The sequence below is a fragment of the Bos taurus genome, chromosome 19 (assembly GCF_002263795.3).
Source record: "Bos taurus isolate L1 Dominette 01449 registration number 42190680 breed Hereford chromosome 19, ARS-UCD2.0, whole genome shotgun sequence".
NCBI lineage: Eukaryota > Metazoa > Chordata > Mammalia > Artiodactyla > Bovidae > Bos > Bos taurus.
In genome coordinates, this window is record NC_037346.1 from 48539774 (window position 1) to 48562804 (window position 23031).

General features: G+C 48.1%; 1 protein-coding gene across 7 annotated transcripts in view; it reads right to left on the minus strand.

The window, feature by feature from the left end:
* PECAM1 (platelet and endothelial cell adhesion molecule 1) overlaps positions 1-23031 on the minus strand; it is a 94091-nt gene that overhangs the window by 14479 nt on the left and 56581 nt on the right. For 4 of the 7 annotated variants that reach the window (NM_174571.3, XM_005221002.5, XM_015458920.3 and 1 more), the window contains 8 exons: positions 19933-20208; positions 15631-15915; positions 14689-14796; positions 13145-13172; positions 12380-12456; positions 9850-9903; positions 8423-8485; positions 1860-1916 (listed from right to left, as the gene is read on the minus strand). In NM_174571.3, coding sequence (NP_776996.2) covers positions 1860-1916; positions 8423-8485; positions 9850-9903; positions 12380-12456; positions 13145-13172; positions 14689-14796; positions 15631-15915; positions 19933-20208 — 948 coding nt within the window. The remainder of the gene's footprint in view (positions 1-1859; positions 1917-8422; positions 8486-9849; positions 9904-12379; positions 12457-13144; positions 13173-14688; positions 14797-15630; positions 15916-19932; positions 20209-23031) is intronic. The other 3 variants (XM_005221005.5, XM_005221004.5, XM_005221006.5) reach the window with 1 other exon arrangement.

Here is a 23031-nt window from a genome sequence, read left to right on the forward strand (position 1 = left end):
TGCAAAATGAGATACTGAAGCTAAAAATCCTCCAGGAAATGGTTTTCAAAAATTATTCGGTCAGTGTCAGGTTCCCCACGGGGCTGAGTTTCTGATCTAATCATGAAAATACCACCTTTTAAAAGATTGATTAAGGGGCGATTCCTAGTTGAGATAACAAGCAGGCTCTTGAAGTAAGACAGTGCTTTCCAAATACTGGCAGCGTCAGAAATACGTGGGACCTTGTTGGGAGTACAGATTCTGATTCTGTGGGTCTGGGTTGGGCCTGAGACCACCGTTTACCTGTCGTGGACCACCCTTGGTGTAGCCAGGCTTTACTGAAGTTTCCTAGCCTATTTGAATAATTCCTTTTCCAAGAATCCACTTAAATAGAGGCCTATTGTACAGAGAAAGATATCTGCATAGTGACTGTTTTCCCTCGGAACGTTTGTGCTTTTTGGGTTGTGACTTATTTTCAGTGTAATATATCACATAAGGAAGGTGGCCAGTAATATTGTAATAACTCTGTTTGGGAGCAGATGGTTACTAGGTGGTGATCATTTAATAATAAAATGCCAAACCTTTATATAGTAAATCTGAATGTAACATAATACTGTCCATCAGCTAGATTGCAATGAAGAAATAAAAATAAATAAAAGGGGTTCTTGGTAGATTTCATTTCATGATAATGAAATAGAAAAATTACACCAAAAAACGAGATTGTTGGGAGTGATTCTAGTTTGCTCTACACCTGAAACCAACACATTATAAATCAACCATACTTGAATAAAAATTTAAAAAAAATAGATAACTAATAAGAAAGAGAAGGAGAAGGGGGTGACAGAGGATGAGACGGTTGGATGGCATCACCAACTCAATGGACGTGAGTTTGAGCAAACTCTGGGAGATAGTGAAGGACAGGGAAGCCTGGTGTGCCACAGTCCACGGGGTTGCAAAGCGATGGACAAAACTGAGCAACTGAGGAACAATAAGAACCTGCTGTACAGCACAGGGAACTCTATTCTAGACTCTGTAATAGCCTGTATAGGAAAAGCATCTGAAACGAGTAGATGTATGTATGTGTATCACTGATTCGCTTTGCTGTATGCCTGAAGCTAACGCAACATTGTATACCAACTCTACTCCAATAAAAATTTTTTTTAATTAAATAAATAAAAGTGGTTCTTTGTGGATTTTATTTCATGAGAATGAACTAGAATCATTACATAAAAATGAGATTGTTAGGCACGGCCGAAGTTCCTTGTCTGCCCAGCCCTGGGGAAAGCTCTCTGAGAGGAAGCAGTGAAGGCAAGGAGTGAGGCGGGGTCTGGGCAGAAATCACAGGAAGAGGAAGTGAATCCCTACCCGTCTCCCTCGCCCAGACTCAGCGTGCTCATCGAAAGGATGTAGCTAATATCCTCCAAGCAGAGGTCTGACTTTGCCTGAGGCCTTCAGGAGCCTGGCGCACCAGGGCCTGTGTGAGGAGCGGGCGAGGCCCCTGAGAAGAGGCAGGTAGGACTGCGCTGCCTCTGTCTGGGTCAGGAGTGCCCGGACGGCTGCTGGGCACCTCGTGAGCACACAGTGGCTCCAGGACACGCTCCAGTCCACCCGGCCCTTAGCTGGGCGTGAACGAGTGAGGCTCTGTCTGCCTGGCAGGCAGCCCGCCCTCAGTAAGTGTGCAGCGACTACGTAAACAATACACATGGCCACTTTCTCAGGGTGGAGGGGAGAGACTGTCGACAACTCCAGTCCAACGCTGCACTCTCTTTAGTCGCCTTTGTACCTTCTTTCCCCGGTCCACACCCGAGATCCCATGGATGAAATTATAGGAAGTGCCCTCCCCCCGACCCAGGCTGGGGGTGTGGGGGACTCTCACTCACCAGGATCAGCTTTCCGGATTTCACTGTATACCGTCTCCGTGCCCTTTGTTCCCAGACCTGGAAAGGGGCCAGGCACAGGTCAGCAGCCAGATCAGCCACTGCTGAAGCAGGAGAATGTTGGGGTGCCCCAAGCAAGGTGGTGCCCCACGGTCCACCCCATGGCCCGCCCCAGGAGTGCTGTCTGCAGCAGCCCCTGGCGTCCTTGTCACCACTGAGCCCGGGCCACTTCCTGGAAGATCTAGGTCTCTCACCCTGGAAGTATGAGACCAACAGGCCACTGTGGGACCCTGGACCCTGGGGGTGTGGGCAGAAGCACCCCCCCATGCAGACCTGGAGTCTTCAGCTCTGCGGCCCCCTACCTCCTTCTCAGCCACTGTGACCCTGTGTCCAGTTGCTCTGCCAGCCCTGTCCCAAGAGGCTGGGACAGGGTCTTCCAGTCACCCTTGGGAAAGTCTGGGTTAGAGCCTGGGCATCACTGAGACTCTAAGGATCTGCGGAGACCCGCTCACAACACTAGACAGCTGTGCTGGTTGATTTCAAATGCCGAAAATCTTGGCCTCAATGCAGATTCTGATTGAGACGGTCCAGGGTGGGCCCTGGCACTGGTCTTTTAAGAGCTTCCTGTGCGTGCTCAGTTACTTCAGTCGTGTCTGACTCTGCACCCCATGGACTGTAGCCTACCCGGCTCCTCTGTCCACTGGATTCTCCAGACAAGAATACTGGAGTGGGTTGCCATGCCCTCCTCCAGGGAAGAGCTTCCTAGGGGGTTCTAAGATGCAGACAGTGTTGAGATCCTCTGGTCTGGACTCTTCCTGAACAGCAGACAAGATAACCAACTTAAGGTGTAGGTCACACCCAGAGGAGACTCAAGGGTTTGGGAGACAAAGAACGCCCACTACGGCCATCTGTTTAAATTGACGTCCATGCACAGGTTGTGTATATACTCCTGTGCACACACTCACAGTGTATCTACATGCATTGCACACACACTCACACCCTCAGGATGGAACCTGCCACTTCCCTCTCATTTGCACCAGAGACCAGGAGGCCTTATTGTAGAAAGACGCCTGGTGCTCTGTGGCCAGGATTCCCCCTCTACAGATCAGGAAACGGACCCCCAGACTGGGTGACGCTTCCTACCACCATGGGCAGTGCCACCTGGACGTCGCCTTCCTCAGTGGCAGATGGCCAGGGCACATACATTGATTCTAACTACACCAAGACACCCTCAACTCAGCAGACTCCCCTCTCCCATGCCCTGACCCTGCCTGCACTCCTCCACTGACTGCAAGGACCTTTTGTTTTGACCCATTCCTCCTCGTCCTCCGAGCCCCAGGACAGGCTTTGCTCCTACACTTGGGTGCACACACCCTCACACACCTACATCCTCCCTTACATACGCCCCTCTTTCCTGGGCCCTGGGCAGTTTCATGGGCTCCCACAGCACTTCGGGGACACTTGCCCATGACACTGACCCTACTTGTCTCCACAGCTGTCTCCCCTGGTGGACCCCCCACTCCTCTAGGGCAGCGTCTTGGGTCTTGTGCGCCTCCAGATTCCAGACCCTGCGCATCTACCTGGAGGCATCTATAAGGTTTAATGGGATAGTGAAGACAACAGTCAGTCTCCCTGCAGGGGTCTCTGTCTCAGACCTTCTGGAAGGTTTGACATGATCAGCCTGATCACTGAAGTTTTAGGTCTTTACACGCACAAATGTGGCGGTTCCTAGGTCATGACCTGAATGCTAGGAGAAAGCTTGGAAGGCAGTTCAGTTCAGCTGCTGAACTTGGGGCACGTGGGGTGTCAGGACCTTGCAGAAGGCATCATAGTGACTCCCCCAGGGCACCAACAGCAGAGTGGCTGAGCTACAAGGCACCCCGCCCCACACCGGGACACCCATCTTTCTCCAAGAGGATAGCAGAGATACCCACACACTCTCCACTCTCTCTTTATGGCACGAGACCTGGGGGTGTAGAGGGGAGCTGCAGTGATCCCCATGTCTGCCAGGGCGGGGGGAGGGGGATGGTGTCTACCCCATCCCTGAGGGACTCTCCATTCAATGTCAGGCCTGGACACGTCACTCATTCAACACCGTCCTAACATCTACTGTGTGCCAGGCACGGTGGAAGAAGAAAACGGAGTGGGGACCTGGCTCCAGCTTTCGGAACTCCAGGTTCCGGGGCCGGCGGCGTGCAAACAGTGCTGTGATGGAGGCTCTGGAACACTGCACGCTGCACCAGTGCACTCCTCCACAACAGGGTCAGCAGAGGGAGGGAAGGGGCTGCGCAGCCAAGCCTGGGGGCCTGCACACTCTGGGGGACCCCACCATGCCCAGGCACATAAAGGGCTCCCAAGGGACCTCTGGTCACCTTGGGGATGCTCTGACACCCTCTGGATCCAAGGAGCTGCACTTGGCTCCCTTTCATCCCATCGCTCTGTGCATCAGCCAGGGCACAGAGAGGTTTCACTTCTTGGTTGAGCTGTCAGAGTTGCAGCTGCCCCAGTGGAACCTCCCCAACCCCACCCTCCTGGCTCCCCTGGGCATGTGGACGAAGTTTGCAGCTCACTGAGGGCTCCCCGCCTCCTCGGGCTGCTCCGTGGCAGCAGCTGCCCGCTAATGACTAAACCAGGCCAACAGGCTGTTTGTCTCTGCTGTCAGGGATGTTTCCGGAGGGGCTTTGTTTGGGCTTCTGTTTTTCTCTGTTCAACAGAGAAAGAGATGGCTTCAACGTCACGGGGTTTTCCCAGCAATTGGTCTCAGAGCAAACAGGCAGCAAACCGGGATTTAACGAGTTCCTTCCCACCCCTCCTCCACTTGCGAGTGACCACTTGGGCAGCCGCCAGCCATGGTCGGAGCTGGACTGGTCCCCTTTCCTTCCTCCATCCCGTCTGTAGAGGAGGGAGGCCTGGACAATAGGGAACTGGGTTGGCCAAGACCAGGTCAAGTCTACCAGTGGCCTTGAACCCACAGTCTTCTCCCTGCCTAGTAACGCCCCATTCCCCACCTGCAGGAGACAGCAGGCAGACACCATCCTGGGCCAGACTCCCCAACTGTCCCTTAGCTGTCAAGGAGGCTGGGCCCAGAAAACAACTGGAGTCTTTTAGAGATTTCCCATTTTTACCCCAGTCTGCCGAGGCCCCTGCAGCCCACTCAGCACCTTTGTGCAAACTGGGGAAAGTTCCCCCGGGGGTTCCGACCCCGCAGCTGCATGGCTGGGCACGAAAGCACCCCTGCTTCATCCGTTCCCGGGGATCCTCTTGTCCCTTCAACCCCTACCTCTCTCCCTGCAAGCAAGAAAACCAGATGCTGCCAACGTGGAAAGCTTCCCCAAGGAATGGAAAATGGATGCTTTTCTGAGGACAAAGCCCTGTTTCCTTCTTCCTGCTTCAGTTTCCTTCAACCCAGAGCCTTCCAGGCCTCGTGTGTAGGCCTCACCACTCCACCCCGCTCTGGCCCAGCCAGCACAGGGTAAGGGTGGGGCCTGGCCCTCTGGGACCAGGATGAGAACCTCGAGGGGCCAGGGACTTCCCTGGTGGTCCAGCGGCTAAGACTCCACGCTCCCGGTGCAGGGGGCCCAGGTTCAATCCCTGGTCGGGGAACTAGATCCCACATGCCGCAACTAAAAGTTCACATGCCACAACTAAAGATTCTGCGTGCTCCTGCAGGCAGCAACTAAGACCCGGCACAGCCAGATAAATAAATAAATATTTTAAAAAAAGAGAGAGTGATCTTCAAGGCCAGAGCCCAGGGCAACCACTGTCTGCTTGAGTGCCTGGTGGGGCGTGGAGGACAGGGGGCTTTTTCCCATGCGCATGCAGCCCTGACCTCTTGTGCTTCCCTTTTCCTTCTAAGCCTGAAGCCCCCTTAGGAGGAAGTGAGCTGTTACTCATGCGATGGAGCCCACGAGGCACAGGGATGGGGGACCTCAGGCCAGACACGGGAAGGCTGGCGAGGAGCCTCCCTAAAGTCCCACCGGCCACAACCCACCCAGTCTCAGTTCTGAGCCGCAGAGCCCTGCGCCACACCCTCTCAGACTCTCACTTTCAACCCGATTGAACCAGGTTCCCCCTGAGCCTGTGCTCCCAATCGCAGGCATCATGAACATCCACGTGGTTGTTCAGTCAAGAAACATGTAGAAATTCTGTCTCCCTCATCCTGGCCATGTATGTCTTGTCCAGGGCTATGGTCTGACTCTAACATATATCCAGAATCTATCCGTTGCCAGCACTTGGCTCCATCCCCATCTTTTCTCGCCTGGCTTCAGTTTTTGTTCCCTTTAATCCGCCCTCCATACCATCCCTAAGGATCACATTATCATTTTTAAAGGAGGAAGTTGGCTGCTTAAAGGCTTCCAAAGGCCCCCAGTCCAGTCTCGGTGGACTAGAATAGAAAGAGAACTTTGGTGGCCCCACCCGGTCCTTCCAGCTGCATCTGCCTTGGCTCCCTCTCACTCGCTCTGCAGACATTTAAGGATCCGAAAGTGTCGTTTAAGGATCCTTTAAGGTCTTCCTTCAGATCTTTAAATGAGCCGAACTCAAGGCCACCTCCCACTGCCCTGCACATCTCCTAGTCCTCCTAGCCCACCTTCCTCTTGGCGGGGCCACCTTCCCTGTGCCCTTCAGGCCCCAGCTCAAAGGCCACCCCTCTAACAGGCCTTCTGGGACCACCCAGAAGAGGAACCACCTTACAGGCCTTCTCCTCACTCCCCACTCTTCCCGCAAGCTCTGACTCTAACCCAATACCACCGTCTGCTCATCAGTTCCTTGTTTCCCTGACTCCCTCAGAGGCTACACCTCCATAAGAGAGGACCACATATGTCATCCTCACTGCTTGTGCTGGGGCTGCTCCATCACAGACCCTTAATTTGTTAACCCAACAAGCAAATCACTTTACCATGAAACAATAAGAGGGAGAGAACTTCAGGCCGGCTGTGGCCCCCACCTCTGCCCCCATCCAGCCTAGATATAAAACTGGGATGCCCTGTGTAGGCCAGCAGATGGGCAGTATCAACTCCAGGGGCCAGGCTGACCGAGACTTACGGGCACCGTGGCTCTGTTGGGCAGCACCCAGCCCCAGGGGATGGCCCTGCCTGGAAGGTTCCACACCCACATCTGCAGACATGGTACTTGGAACTGAGCTAAGCAGAGGAGGAAGGAAGGACCCCCAAGCTCCTTCCAGATGATGGAGCTGGAGAATGCCCTCACCGTGTGGCTCTGGCTGAGGCAACAGAAGCGTGGTCTGCAAGGCAGCCCCGGGTGTGCCGGGCTGAGTGAACACGGTTTGGCCTCAGCCTCAGCAGGAAGTGGGGTGCTTGGCAACAGTCCTAATGAGCTTCCCAGCAGGGCAGGAAGGCTGGATGGCTGCTTCCTTGGTGTGGCAGCCTCTGGGGGAGCTGAGGAGGCTTAGGTAGATATGCATGTCTTTTTGTGGTGCCAGAAGCAACTGAGATTGATGTTCTAGCACTTGCTGTGGACTTAACTCACCCTGAGTCAGTCTCTCCAGTGCAGGACCAGAGCCAGGAGCTGGTCCCCCAAACCAGCCTGCCCAGGAGAACCACATACAGAAAAACAAAACCCGAAGTCCAGGTGGTTCAGTGGTAAAAGAATCCACCTGCCAATGCAGGAGACACAGGACATGTGGGTTCAATCCTTCAGTTGGGAAGATCCACTGGAGGAGGAGATGGCAACCCACTCTAGTGTTCTTGCCTGTGAGAACCCTGTAGACAAAGCAGCCTGGCAGGCTACAGTCCATAACGTTGCAAAGAGTTGGACATGACTGAGTAGGCACACACACACACAATGCTGGTGCCACTGTCTCCATGGAGAGAGTCTCTGCTTTCAAAAGCCTTTGTCCCTTAAATAGCCAAGCCCTTGCTTACTCCTTCAAAGTCGCATTTCATTTACACAAGCTCAGTCTGTAAGCAATTTTTTTTTTAAGGAAGGTGCTGGACCTGGGGCAAGGGGGCTCCCTCTGGAAGGACACCCAAATACCCAGGGGTAAAGCAGCCTACAAACAGTCTCTCAACACACCCATGTCTTAGCACCTAGTAACTGCTCAATAAAACACACCCATCTTTAGTAGCATGGTAAATAATAATACTAAAGCTGAAACTCCAGTACTTTGGCCACCTCATGCAAAGAGTTGACTCATTAGAAAAGACTCTGATGCTGGGAGGGGTTGGGGGCAGGAGGAGAAGGGGACGACAGAGGATGAGATGGCTGGATGGCATCACCAACTCGATGGACATGAGTTTGGGTGAACTCCGGGAGTTGGTGATAGACAGGGAGGCCTGGCCTGCTGCGATTCATGGGGTCGCAAAGAGTCGGACATGACTGAGCGACTGAACTGAAGTGAACTGAAATGATAATGCAATTGTGCATCTCCAAGTCTGGACAGAGATCACTGCTCCTGCCTCGGGCATGTTCAGCCCGCCTGTCTGCTGGCCACCTCCCTCCTGAGTGACGAAGGTGACTGGATTCTTGTCCCGGGGCTGCAGCACAGTCCAGTCCGGCATCTACACCCAGAGAGCATGATGTGGGGGTCCCTCACAGGCTGGCGTTACCTTGGTGAGGCTCAGGGGAGGTCACTTCCACTTCTGTGTACTCCACGTCCAAGGTCAGAGGCTCTGCTCGAAAGAAAACAGCAGCCTGTGGTCAGACAGGGTCTCCTTGGGTCCAGGGTGCTGGGGCGGGGACTCAGGCCACATGAGAGGTTTCTACTCATATGATCAAATTAATCGGTATTTTTTAAAGGGGAAACCAGACACAGGGTTAATGCCACTCTAAGTGGGTGAGAAGACTCTTGAGAGTCCCTTGGACTGCAAGGAGATCCAACCAGTCCATCCTAAAGGAGATCAGTCCTAGGTGTTCTTTGGAAGGACTGATGCTAAAGCTGAAACTCCAGTACTTTGGCCACCTCATGTGAAGAGCTGACTCATTGGAAAAGACCCTGATGCTGGGAGGGATTGCGGGCAGGAGGAGAAGGGGACGACAGTGGATGAGATGGCTGGATGGCATCACTGACTCAATGGATGGGAGTCTGAGTGAACTCTGGGAGTTGGTGATGGACAGGGAGGCCTGGCGTGCTGTGATTCATGGGGTCGCAAAGAGTTGGACACGACTGAGCGACTGAACTGAACTGAACTGAAGTGGGTGAGAAAACTCAGGCTGAGTGAGGTGGTGAGGAAGCCTGCGCTCCCAGGATGTGGAAGGACCCTCCGGGTCAGGTCCCATTGTCACCACCGTGGGCGGACTTGCAAAGTAGATACAGAATCCAGCCAGCATGGGTCACAGCAGTTACCTCTAGAAGCCCTCTCCTTGACCACAGGCACAGAAGGCTTTCTCCAAGATGGTGAGGATCTCAGGAAATGAGGAACGGGACCCCCAGCCTCAAAGTGCTTGAAGAGTGTGAGGCATAAGCATAGGAAATCCAGTTACACCCAAAATGGAACTTTCTGATTTCAGAATGGGCTACTAAACAAGTCAGGAAGCTCTCTCTCTTGAATAGCAGAGGCATAGGGTGTTTTTTCCAATATAGAGTTACTGCAAATCATCACATGGTACACTTTAATTTATACAATGTTATATGACAAGTATATCTCAGTAAAGCTGGTAAAAAAAAAATGTTAAAGATGCTGGGGTGGGGAGAAATACACATAGTAGAAATGCTCTTTTTTTTCTTTAAGGATAATGGGTAGGTATTTATTGAATTGCTATTGTTTAAATTTTATACATGTTATAAACATTATTTTGTATCTACTAAATGTCTAATAAAAATGAAAAATACAAATAAAAAATAAAACAGCACTGCTGCTTACGTTTAAGACAAGTAACAACAGACACTAGATACTGTCTTTGGGAAAACCAAGAGCCATCTCTATTTAAAGGAGGTGAGGAAACAGCCATGGGGTCTTCACAGTTTTAGTTCTTTTCCTAGGTATCTTTGACATAAAAACAAAGATTTCTAATTTTTTTAAAATTAGATAATTACCTTTATTTTCATTTAATGGCTTCATTGCATGGTTTCCAACATCTTCATTGTAACCTAGTTGAAAAACAGCAATCATTGTGAGAGACCACGGAGTTCCTAGTTTTCTACATAAATTGTAAATGACTCAGTGCCACTAATGAGAGAAGTCCAGGCCAAATTCTTTAGCGCAGTTGGCAACCACAGTGTATTTGGGTTCTGAATACCTTCCCAGTGCCCCTGGGCCCCATCCAACCCGCAGTGCGGTGTCTTTCTAAAACTGATGAGATGTCCACGTCTATTTATGAATGGTTCAAAATTCAGAATTGTTCACTAGAAGCAGTTTCAAAAGAAATTAAGCTTAATTCTAGAAGGGATGAGCCAGTGCCAAGAAGCATGAAAGACACTGGTGAACTAATCCTTTCTATCTAGAGAACTGGGTCCATGAGAACACGGTTTAAAGATACTGCAGTACCTCAGGCTGCCACCTGGGCATGGGGAAAACTCTTTGATTTTTTTTTTTTTTTAACCAAGTTGTTCTTTATTAGAAAGAATTCTTATGAATGCTATGAATACTATCCCTGAAGAGCACATGGTTTTCCATTCCATGTCATTATGCATTTACTAATTACTATCATGATTACTGGGTTTCCCAGGTGATGCAGTGGTGAAGAATCCGCCTGCCAATGCAGGAGACGCAAGAGATGTGGGTTCGATCCCCTGGTCAGGAAGATCCCCTGGAGTTGGACATGGCAACCTACTCCAGTACTCCTACCTGGAAATTTCCATGGACAGAGGAACCTGGGGGGCTAAATCCCATAGGGTTGCAAAGAGTAGGAGACAACTGAGCGACTGAGCACGTACGCATGTTGTGATTACTAACATATACTTATAAGCTAAAATAATCTGTGCAGAGAAAAATATAATAAGAACTGTAGTATTTTCTGCATTTTGGAAAATTGAGAGGAAATTCTATTTTAATATAAGTATCAGTATTTAAAGTATCATATATTACTTATATATGTTAATCACTCAGTCGTGTCCACCTCTTTGCTACCCCACAGACTGTAGCCCACCAGGCTCCTCTGTCCATGGAATTCTCCAGGCAAGAATGCTGGAGTAAGTAGCCATTCCCTTCTCCAGAGGATGTTTCCAACCCAGGGACAGAACCTGCACTGCAGGCAGATTCTTTACCGTCTGAGCCACCAGGGAAGCCCATACTTATGTATACATAATACATATTACCAACAGAACCCACTTTATACCAGAAAGAGGTATTTTCTCTATAGTATTGGATTACTTTTTGCTAAATATCCACCAAATTTTTCTGAATGGAGTTTCTCAAATGACATATTTGCTCTCTTCTCTTTATTGGCACATTACTTTTACTATGACAAATATTTTATTTTACTTTTTAAAAAGTCTTTGATTCTGTACAATAGGAATTGCTCTTCTCAAAATATTTCTCAAGACTTCCCTGTAAAGAGGGTATTCTAAAAATTTCTTACTTTGTGGGACACTGTTACAAAATTTAAAAAGAACATCAGTGTTCAACTCCCAAACCTATCTGGGACAGAACTCTTCGTGTGATGTAATCATGCCCCTCCCTGGGAAAGAGCCAGCACCCCTGCTAAGGGCTTGAATAATTTTCTCCAAGATCTAATGGGATTAAGAACTCCCTGGGGCTTCCCTGGTGGTCAGGTGGTTAAGAATCCACCTTGCAATGCAGGGGACACCGGTTCCATCTCTGGTCGGGGAAGCTCCCACATGCTGTGGGGCAGCTAAGCCCACGCACCACAACTACTGAGCCCATGTTGAGCAACTACTGAAGCCCGCCTGCCCTATGGTCCACGCTCCGCAACGAGACCCCGCCACAATGAAAAGCCTGCACATGAGAACTAGAGAGCAGCCCCCACTCTCCAGAACCAAAGAAAGCCTGCAATGAAGACCCAGTGCAGCCGGTGACAAATTAAAAAAAGAAAGAAAGAAAGAAAAGAACTCCTGGGACTGGCTCCGGGTTGAGCTGACTCTCAAGCTTGCAATAAACCTCACGACTAAGTACTCTTTGATTGTACCACTTCTTTAAGTGCAACTGCTAACCGTGAAATCTTTAAATGCGTTTCCCATCGTGGCAAGTTTGAAATTCCCTTGTGCTTGCAAGAAATAATTTCATCTGAGATGTTTTACCAGTGCCTTCATTTCATAGCTGGTTTCTATCTTACAAGTGGAAAATGATTACACGTGGGCAGTGTCCCGCGTTTGAAAAGAACTCAAGTGGTTGTCCGCAGCATTGTAATTATTCCCCACCTTTCGTTCCTTGGAATATTTAAAAGGTGGGGAAATTAGAACACTGTGTTCTGCCTTTCTTCTGACGTTTTTGTTTTGCTTCCTAGCCCACCACCCAATGACTGATTAGATTAGGCGCCTCTGCCTGAAGCCAGAGTTTCCCGTTCAACCTCACCCTACCGCCCACAGATTCTGCTTCTCAGAAGGATAAGAGACGGGGAGCAAGCTGGGAAAAATTCTTAACAACGGCACAAAACCATGACAGTACCATAGTGTCTGTCGGCTTCAGTACCGGCATCCGATAATGTCTTCTCATTGTTGGAGTTCAGAAGCGGTACGGCTGGCCTTAAATTGAAATTTAAAAAAAGGAAAAAGAAATAACATTTTTTTTGGCTCTAACTCCAAACTAACAACATAGTCAAAGAGAGCATGAGAAAAACCAGGAGGAGTTTTCTGCAATGAGGAAAATTTTACTCTCTTATTGGGAACTCATGCATTCTCCAGTTCTATGATTATTGGACAAAAACCTTTTTGCCATTGAAATCAGTGTCCGGACCAAAGGATGCATGAACGCGAGGAATCCTTTGTTGGGTGAATCCCATATCGGGAGGGGATTCCTTATCCTGTGTTAACGTTTTCTCTCAGGAACAGAGAGGTAGTTTCCATATTTGGGGGGTTTAGATCTCAAGAACAGTAAGAATAGTACAACCATTGTTTAAGGAAACTCTACTTTGCCAATTAAGTTAAAAAATTTTTAATTCCATCTACCACCATGATAATTTCATAAGGAAACGTGTAGAAAGGACATGATCTCAGAATAAAGCCGTTACTTCTCCTGAAGGACAGTTTGCAATCTTACACACACACACACACACACACACACACACACATATCCCTTCATAGCTCACACTCAAGGTCCTAAATTTTTTGAGTTTGCCAAGAACCACTGAAGACTTCCTAATGACAGAAATCCTTGCCAGACGAGTCTATCCACACCCACAGATCAGCCTCCCCTCTTCCAAAAGACACTGACCTGGACATCTCCACGGGCATCTGCTTGGCTTTAAAAGACAAAGAGAAGAATCAAAGTCAGAATAAAGAACCCACATCCACATCAGATGGGAACACTCATTTCAACCATATTGGACTTTTTTTTTTTAAGACTGAACACCCATAAAAAGAGAGAACAGAAAGCCAAATATAGTCACATTCTTTTTAAAGGAAAACAAACAAATAAACAAAGCAGGTCTTGGTCTTATACCAAGAGATTTCACATCATTTCCCATGAAATTGGACATTTCAACTATTTCAACCAGGAGCAGCTTCCCTTCATGGAGTGTGGCAAAGAGGAAGATCACAGCACCAGGAAACAGAGGAGCCAGATAAATGGGCGACCATCTCTTTGCTCCAAGACCTTCCCCAAAGTAAAGGTTAAATCAATCCCCGGGCTTTGAATCCCAAACTGGCCTGAGACAAAGGCCAGACTGACCCTGAGACAAAGGCCAGACTGACCCTGAGGAAGCGGTTTGTCCTGAAGACCATTTTCCCAGAGGGGCTGCCCCCTTCCTGCTTTGAAAAAACCCCACCTCATCTCATCTGGTCCCTCCTGTCCCCGGCAGCAACCCCAGGGGTCTCCGACAGAACCTGCCTTATCTCAACAAAAAGTGTTGCAGGGCTTCCCTGGGGGGTCCAGTGGTAAAGAATCCGCCTGCCAGTGCAGGGGACGTGGGTTCGATCCTTGGTCCCAGAAGATTTCACATGCCTTGGGGCAACAAAGCCTGTGCGCCACAACTACTGAGCCTGTGCTCTAGAGCCCACAAGCCACAGCTACTACCACCGCTCACTCTAGAACCCCGGCTCCGCAACAAGAGAAGCCACCGTAGTGAGAAGCCCGTGTGCTGCAACAAAGAATAGCCCCCTCTCCCTGCAACTAGAGAAAGCCTATGCAGCAATGAAGAACCAGCACAGCCAAAAGAAATAAACAAAATTTGAAAAAAAATTATTATTATTTTCTTGCAGACTTTACTGATGCTGTGCCCTTTTGCTTGAGTCTTGCTTAGTGGACTGATTCTTCAGTGTCAGTGGATAATCCTGGCTTCCCTTCTATGTATGGATAACCCCAAGTACAGGGTAGAAATCATAGCACAACCAGATTGACCGGGAGGCATTCAGTGTGTGTGTGTTGGGGGTGCGGTGGAGGGTGTCTCCACTCATGCCCAACTCTACCAACTGTAGGACTAGGTGTGGCCAAAGCCCCACACGAAGAGCTACTTCTGATCACATGTAGATGCAACATTCCCCCCAAATTCGTCTTTTCCTGGGAGCCCAACTCAGAAAGCAAAGGCTTTCACTCATGCCTGGCTAACTCCAAAGGGCAGTAAAAGCTCATACCCACCAAAGGCAACATCTTTGGTTAGGAAGGTGACACCCCAGGAGGAAAATAAGTGTCATCAGCCACATGCCCTCGGCTCCCACTGGACCAGGGCACAAACTTCCATGAGGCTGAGGCCCCTCACCTCCATGGCAGGTTCCCTGGCAGGGCAGCCTGGCAGGATGGAATGAAAGGACTATGCTCACCCTTGGCTTTCTTCAGAAAATAGCATTTGGCTCCAAGTACCAAGGTGACAATGATCACTCCGATGACCACCACTGCAATGAGTCCTTTCTTCCAGGGGGCAAGATAGACTGGAAATGAAAAAAAAAAGAAAAAAAATTTTTTTAAGTATATGTTTATCCCTCTACCAGTAAGAAATAGTACAGCCTTATGCAACAAATGGGCTTCCCTGGTGGCTCAGATGGTAAAGAATCCACGTGCAATGTGGTAGACCTGGGTTTGATCCCTGGGTCGGGAAGATCCTCTGGAGAAGGGAACAGCTAACCACTCCAGTACTCTGGCCTGGAGAATTCCATGGAGAAGTCCATAGGATTGGAAAGAGTCGGACACAACTAAGCGACTTTCACTTCACGTCACATCACTTAAGCAACATATAAGGCTGATTTTTATATCCTTGTCACTCGTGTCTTTCACTGAGCATCTACCTCTGAGGGACTCTGTAGTAGGTGCAGAAATGTTTGTTTCTGCTCTAGAGTCAGTGGTGACCTGAGGGGACCGTAGGACTGAGGAAGATGCTTTTTAAGCTGTCTGTTCACCCCTCTTCCCTCTCTATACATCATCCTCTACCCACACAGGTGGGCCCCTCTAACTGTGTCTGTTCTGCATGACCCACTCCCCTCGACCATAGGCGGTCCATGGATGGACGCTTGATCCAAGTTGGTGTCTCTGCATCAAGAAGTTTGTAATGAGGACTGTGTGAAATCCTTCTAATTCCTTATAATAATCACTTCCTCTTTCATACTTGACTTGAGTGGACATTTGTTACCTGCCACCAAAGAGCCTAGTGGATGTTGGTCCCTTGGCCCATAGCAAGATGCACTAAGTTCCCAGCCGTCTCCTCTCAGATGTGCTTTCTGGCCCTGAGCTTGCAGCTTGCACTGCATTCTGCTGTTGAGAACTCTTACCTCTGACGGTCAGTGTGTTGCTTTGGATCACGTGTTTGGAAAGGTTGGCTCTGTTGGAGGCCGTGCAGTAATACTGTCCCTCGTATTCCTTGCTGGCTGTGGTCTTGTGCCACATGATCTGGGTGGCATTTATGGTGTCTTGGTAGAAGGGTTTGCTCTCCTTTTCTTTGTAAAACTTGTACGTGATAGGAAAGGATCCTTCGTTCACGGAGCAGTAAAACACAATGGGCTCCCCAGGCTCCACCTCCCCCTTCAAGACAATGAGCTGGGCTTCATCCACTGGGGCTGGAAGGCAGGAAAAGGATTAGTGCTGAGCAGAGAAGTGGGCAAGGGGAGGAGCATGACACGGCCGCTGGTCACGGCCAGCCTTCTATAATCATGACTCGGACTTACACTTTGCCCTTTACTCCCCCAGTGAGCCCAGAAGAACAGCAATGGACACCTGTCCTCACACGCTGATTAGACACAAGAGGCTAGGGACACCACCACCACCCCCTTCATTTACCACCTCAAGTACTGGGTTGGACACAGATGTTACGGAAAAACTCCAACAAACCTTTTGGCCAATCCAGTATTACTGACCACTCAGCTTAACTATACAATTAGCTTATGTGTTCTGTTGGGGTCTATTCTGGGTGAGTTTGTGTATGTGAGTGTGTGTGTGTGTGTGTGTGTGCGATTTCTCTCCCTCTGCTTAACCCAGATGCAGGGCATTTCCAGATCTTACAAGCAAATAACCTTGACACACAAATAACCTTCTCTAGCGCTTGTCCTGTCTTTCTCCTCCTCTGAATGATCGAAACCAATTGCTTTCATGTCCCTATTTCCCACTTCCTTGGGAGCTTGGGAACCTCAATTCTGTCCCTCTGCTTCCGAAACTGCACTGCATTTTTGGTTTTGAAGAAACTCCAAGGTCACCTGATTCCCAACTAACTCATCCCCGAGTTTCCTGCAGGTCAAATCCATGTTGGACGCTCTTCCTGTCTTTTAGTCCTTGGCCTTCCTACAGCTCTTACCTGTCACCCAGCCCTTCCTTTGGAATTCAGCTTCCCCTGGGCTCCCGTGAGGCCTCACTCTGATTCTCTTACCTCCTCGCCTGCCATTTCCTCTTTATTCATCAATTTTTGCTCCCTAAATTAGGGCTTTCTGCAAAATCCAGTCCTCAGTTTGCCATCTCCTTTCTCATCTTTGGTGATTTCACCTACATGATAGTTTCTATTTGCACATTTAATGCATAAAGACACAGCATCTAAAGCTTAGATACATAGTTCTAGTCCAGGTTACTCTCCTGAATTCCGTATCTTGACTTTAACCTGTGCATTTCCACCAAGAAGCCCTGCCAGCCTCTCACTCCCAGCAGATCTGAGCAGAACTCACCTTCCTCCTATAGCCCCTTTTATTCCATGTCTAGCCACCAAAATTCTGAGCCTAAACTGTCTTCCCAAGTACAGTACTATTAGTGGGAGAATGAACTGATCAGCAGACCAAGATCTGATTTACGAACCGCCCTCTTGTGAGTGCAGTGGGTGGCCAGACCATGGAGCTGCTGATCCAACAAAAGAGAGCACCTGGCCTGGTGTGGGATGGCAGGAGTTGATCACAAGGAAGGCTCCTGAATGGTGCAGCCTGACCTGACAGCCTCTCTTCTTGTGAAGCACAAGGAGATGGTGACAAGCCAGGCTTAGGAGCCAGACTGCCTGGCCAAAATTCCCAGCATTATTGGCCACCAGCTGTTTATCTTAAGCCCTAGTTGCCCACTGTAAAATAAGGATGATATGAATATGGTGCTTACATGGCTATTGTAAGTGTGAATGGGACTAATTTACTAACATAGTTCACACAGGGTTGGACATATGATCGGTGCTCATAAACATTAGCCACTAATATTGACCCGCTTTATTTTTTAATTCATTAATTTTTGGTAGCACTGGGTTTTTGTTGCTGCATGCAGACTTTCTCTAGTTGGGTGCAAGGGCTTCTCATTGAGGTGGCTTCTCTTGTTTTGGAATGTGGACTCTAGAACATGTAGGCTTCAGTAGCTGTGGCCCACGGCATAAGTTGCCCCATGGCATGTGGAATCTTCCCAGGCCAGGGATCCAACCTGATTGGCAGGTGGATTTTTAACCACTAGATCACAAGCGAAGTCCAGTATTGACCTGATGAAAACCAAGAGTTTCACATGGGCCTCTACATTAGCTTCTTAAAGCACTGTAAGGTTTGAAGTCCCCACCCTTCTAACTGATGCGACCAGCAGGTGAATCTTCCCAAGACCCAGTTCTCAGCATGCCTTCATTCCCTCTAGCTCTTCACTGCACACAGGACAAAGCCCCAGCTCCTCTGACTGGCAACTGATGCCCTTCATGGTTAGGCTCAGTTACTCTACAAGTTTATATCCAATGACTCTCTATTCCCAACCTTACTTTCCAGTCATCCATCCCCAGCCTTTTGAGCTGCCCCACGGAGCCTTTTGATCACCTATTTGACTAGGCTAGAGACCATCTTGAGCCCTCTCCGCCTACCCATCATCGAGCCCTAGTTCCTGGCCCAGCTCTTCCCACTCAAGCCAGATGATATTTTCATGCCCTCAATTCCTATTATCATCACTGTAAGGAGAGTTTGCAGGAGAGTTAATAATGTGTTGCCTGGTAACATTTTTAAAATATTTATTTGCATTATTATTCAAATACGTTAAAATGTTTCTTCACTATTTAATCAGGAGATACAAAGAATATATCTTCTTTTTTGTTGTTGTTATGACCTATGGCATGAGGTGCTTATTAGCTACCAATGCTAATTTGAGAAGTGTAGTTACTCAATGAAGTGAAGTGAAAGGCACTCAGTTGTGTCTGACTCTTGGTGACTCCATGGACCATACAGTCCATGGAATTCTCTAGGCCTGAATACTGGAGTGGGTAGCCTTTCCCTTCTCCAGGGGATCTTCCCAACCCAGGGATCAAACCTAGGCCTCCTACACTGTTACTCTTAGGCTATACATTAATAGTAGGAGGAATCAGGGAGTCCCTTGATGGCTTAGAGATTAGGATTCTGGGTTTTCACTGCAGGGGACATGGGTTAAATCCTTGGTCGGGGAACTGAGATCCTGCAAGCCGACTAGTATGCCCCCCCCACCCCCGAGAAAAAATTATAGGAGGTATCACTATCCAACTCAAGATGTCCACATGGCACAGGTAGATAAGCAGTCCTTAAACAACAAGGAGGACGAGGAAGCCTTATTAAGCTTCTTACAACAAGATGCAGAACATCTCAGAGCTGCAAGTAATGGTACTCCTAAGGCCTTCTGAAAGGTACAAGACCAAGGCTCAAGGAAAACTATTCACCCCAGGACAATGGTATATTTCTCTGGAGTATGAGAGTCCCAGTGACTGTTGGCCTACAGCTCTGACCGCTGAGATTTCCACACATGACAGAATTTGCCCTGCCAGGGGTCCAGCATCCATGGTAGAGAAGAGCTCTGGTCTACATTTCCCAGAGAGGACTGTCAGTTCATCTAAAAAGGGACAAATGGGGACTTCTCTGCTGGCTCAGTGGTAAAGAATCCACCTGCCAATGCAGGATACACAGGATCGATCCCTGGTCGGGGAAGATCTCACATGCCGCAGAGCAACTAAGCCCGTGTGCCACAACAATTGAGCCTGTGCTCTAGAGCCCGGGAGCTGCAGCTAATGCAGCCCGAGCGCCTAGAGCCCCTGCTCTGAAACAAGAAGAGCCACCGCGATGAGAAGCCCACGCTCTGCCACAAAGGGTAGCTCCCACTCACAACTAGAGAAGAGACATACAGCGATGAAGACCCAGCACAACCCCAAATAAATAAATCACACTATAAAAAGGAGCAAATGGAACTTCCCTGGTGATCCAGACTCTGTGCTCCCAATGCAGGCAGCCCGGGTGGGATCCCTGGTTGGGGAACTAGATCCCATATGCCACAACTAAAGATTCCTCATGCTGCACGGAAGACCCAGCGCAGCCAAATAAATAAATGAAAAGGAGCAAATGCTAAGGGAACCCCAAAGCACAACTTTTGTGCTTCCTCAAGTTGGGACACTTGACTTATATTTCAACAGTTCACTTGAAAGTTTCTGAAAATAGATGATGCCAGCCACACTGATAACCACCAGATATTTTCCAGCCCCGGTTACTTGGGCTTTGGTCTTGCTTTGGCACATGTCATGTGTATGGACTTTGCACAAGTACCATCCACTTCTCTTGTCCACTCCCAAACCTTTGAAAATGTGAATTAAACCACAGTCCCCCGTGGATTCTTCTCATAGCACAGAGACTTACCTATCACCTTTACTCGCAGAACTTCGCTGAACATCTTGCTGTGGGAATGGCAATTGTCTGCACTGCAGCAGTATTCTACATCTTTCGTGGGTTTAACTCGGAATATTGCAGGCTTGTTTGAGCCCACGCTCTGATTCGCCACAGGCTTACTTGTGTTTGAAAGCTGATAAAAAATGGGCGCCGTTCCGTTTACGGACTGACAACTGACTTCAATGGTCTGTCCTTTAATCACCTCGGACCTGGAGTCATGAAAAATGCTGGGCTTGGAGAGCATTTCTAGAATGACAGAGAGAGAGAGAAAAACAATCTGAGACAAGACATCCAGCCCAAGGTGTTCCTTCTGCAAACTCTGGGCTTGGCTTTCTCTATCATGGCTCTAATTTAAAATGCCTGCCTGGACCCAGAGATCGCCACACTTAGTGAAGTACGTCAGGTAGAGAAAGCCAAATATCATATAATATTGCTTATATGTGGGATCTTAAAAAAATGGCACCAGTGAACCTATTTATAAAACAGAAAAAGATTCACAATGTAGAAAGCAAACTTATGGTTACCACAGGGGGAAGGGGGCGGGGAGTGGGAGGGATAAATTGCGAGACTTGGACTGACGTATACACACTACCATATATAAAAGAGGTAACTAACAAGGACCTATGGTATAGTACAAGGAACTCTATTCAATACTCTGTAATGGCCTATATGGGAATAGAATATAAAAAAGAGTGGATATCTATTATGTATTACTGATTCACTTTGCTATATAGCTGAAACTAATGCAACGTAGCAAATCGACTATATTCTGATAAAAATTAATTTTAAAAAAATAATAAAATAAAATGCCTGTGGCCATATCTATCTTTAGGGGACTCCTTTTAGATTCTTGAGGAGGGAGAGGGAAAGAGAATAATATAAACAAAAAAGGATGACACAAATTCAGGAAAAACATTATAACCGGTTACCTAAATATATGCTTATATTTTCACATATCTTATGCACACATACACACACATTCATATCTCTTTCTTTGTATTGAGAAAGATAGAAGGAAAATGTTAAAAAAATTATGTAACAAGTATCCAACAATATATTTTAAAACAAATTCTCAGTGCCTCAGCCTCTCCTGATAGTAAGTTTCATGCCTCAGAAACAAGAATTATACGAGGCCATTATTTAGAAATTAGCTTATTTATAAAGCTAATAGGACGAAATGACCTCCTCACAAGAACTACAACAACACAAAGAATTACAATGGAATGACTCACATTTGTCTTGTATATTATTTCCTTATCCGGTAGATGACCGCTAAAATCCTGCTTCAGTTGAGACTAAAACCTTGGCTGGATTTACACTGAAGGCTCAACTGAAGGACCATGACTACTGAAGAAGCACAGTGACAGTGACAGCTTGACTGGTGTTTCACATCCCGCTCCTCAAAGTGCGGTCCGGGGCCCAGCAGCACCAGCATCTCCAAGACGCTGGTGAAAGACACAAAGCCTGACCCCAATCTAACTGCGCTGTAACCAGGTGTTTTGTGCACATTCAAGTCTGAGAAGCCCGGCTCTAAGTGGTCCAGATATCTACTTCTACCCAGTAGGGGTCCCAGCCCTTTGGGTAAGCCAGGAGAGGCATCAAAAACTGGAACTTAGGGACTTCCCTGGCAGTCCAGTGGTTAAGACTCCAAGCTTCCACTGCAGAGGGCAAAGGTTCGATCCCTGGTTAGGGAACTAAGATCCCATTTACCAGAAAAACATCTATTTCTGCTTTATTGACTATGCCAAAGCCTTTGACTGTGTGGATCACAATAAACTGTGGGAAATTCTTCAAGAGATGGGCATACCAGACCACCTGACCTGCCTCTTGAGAAATCTGTATGCAGGTTAGGAAGCAACAGTTAGAACTGGACATGGAACAACAGACTGGTTCCAAATAGGAAAAGGAGTACGTCAAGGCTGTATACTGTCACCCTGCTTATTTAACTTCTATGCAGAGTACATCATGAGAAACGCTGGACTGGAAGAAGCACAAGCTGGAATCAAGATTGCCGGGAGAAATATCAATAACCTCAGATATGCAGATGACACCACCCTTATGGCAGAAAGTGAAGAGGAACTAAAAAGCCTCTTGATGAAAGTGAAAGTGGAGAGTGAAAAAGTTGGCTTAAAGCTCAACATTCAGAAAACGAAGATCATGGCATCTGGTCCCATCACTTCATGGCAAATAGATGGGGAAACAGTGGAAACAGTGTCAGACTTTATTTTTCTGGGCTCCAAAATCACTGCAGATGGTGACTACAGCCATGAAATTAAAAGACGCTTACTCCTTGGAAGGAAAGTTATGTCCAACCTAGATAGCATATTCAAAAGCAGAGACATTACTTTGCCAACAAAGGTTCGTCTAGTCAAGGCTATGGTTTTTCCTGTGGTCATGTGTGGATGTGAGAGTTGGACTGTGAAGAAGGCTGAGCGCCAAAGAATTGATGCTTTTGAACTGTGGTGTTGGAGAAGACTCTTGAGAGTCCCTTGGACTGCAAGGAGATCCAACCAGTCCATTCTGAAGGAGATCAGCCCTGGGATTTCTTTGGAAGGAATGATGCTAAAGCTGAAACTCCAGTACTTTGGCCACCTCATGCAAAGTGTTGACTCATTGGAAAAGACTCTGATGCTGGGGGGATTGGGGGCAGGAGGAGAAGGGGATGACAGATGATGAGATGGCTGGATGGCATCACTGACTCAATGGACATGAGTCTGAGAGAACTCCGGGAGTTGGTGATGGACAGGGAGGCCTGGCGTGCTGCGATTCATGGCGTCGCAAAGAGTCGGACACGACTGAGCGACTGAACTGAACTGAACTGATGGCAAAAAAAAAAAAAAAACGTAAAATCTTAAAGCTTAGCGTTGACTAAGCAGTGTTTGCTCCCTGACCTTTCGGGTGAGTGCCTGTTCAAGCAGCAGAATCCTGTGGATTTGGAGGCCACTTAATCAGCATGCAGCCATAACAAAGCCACAAATGTGACTTTTGCCAACAACATTGATCTTGATGCATCTGACCTGTACCCTGAGCAGAAGTACCCACTTGCTACTATTCAGCCTCTTGTTTTTA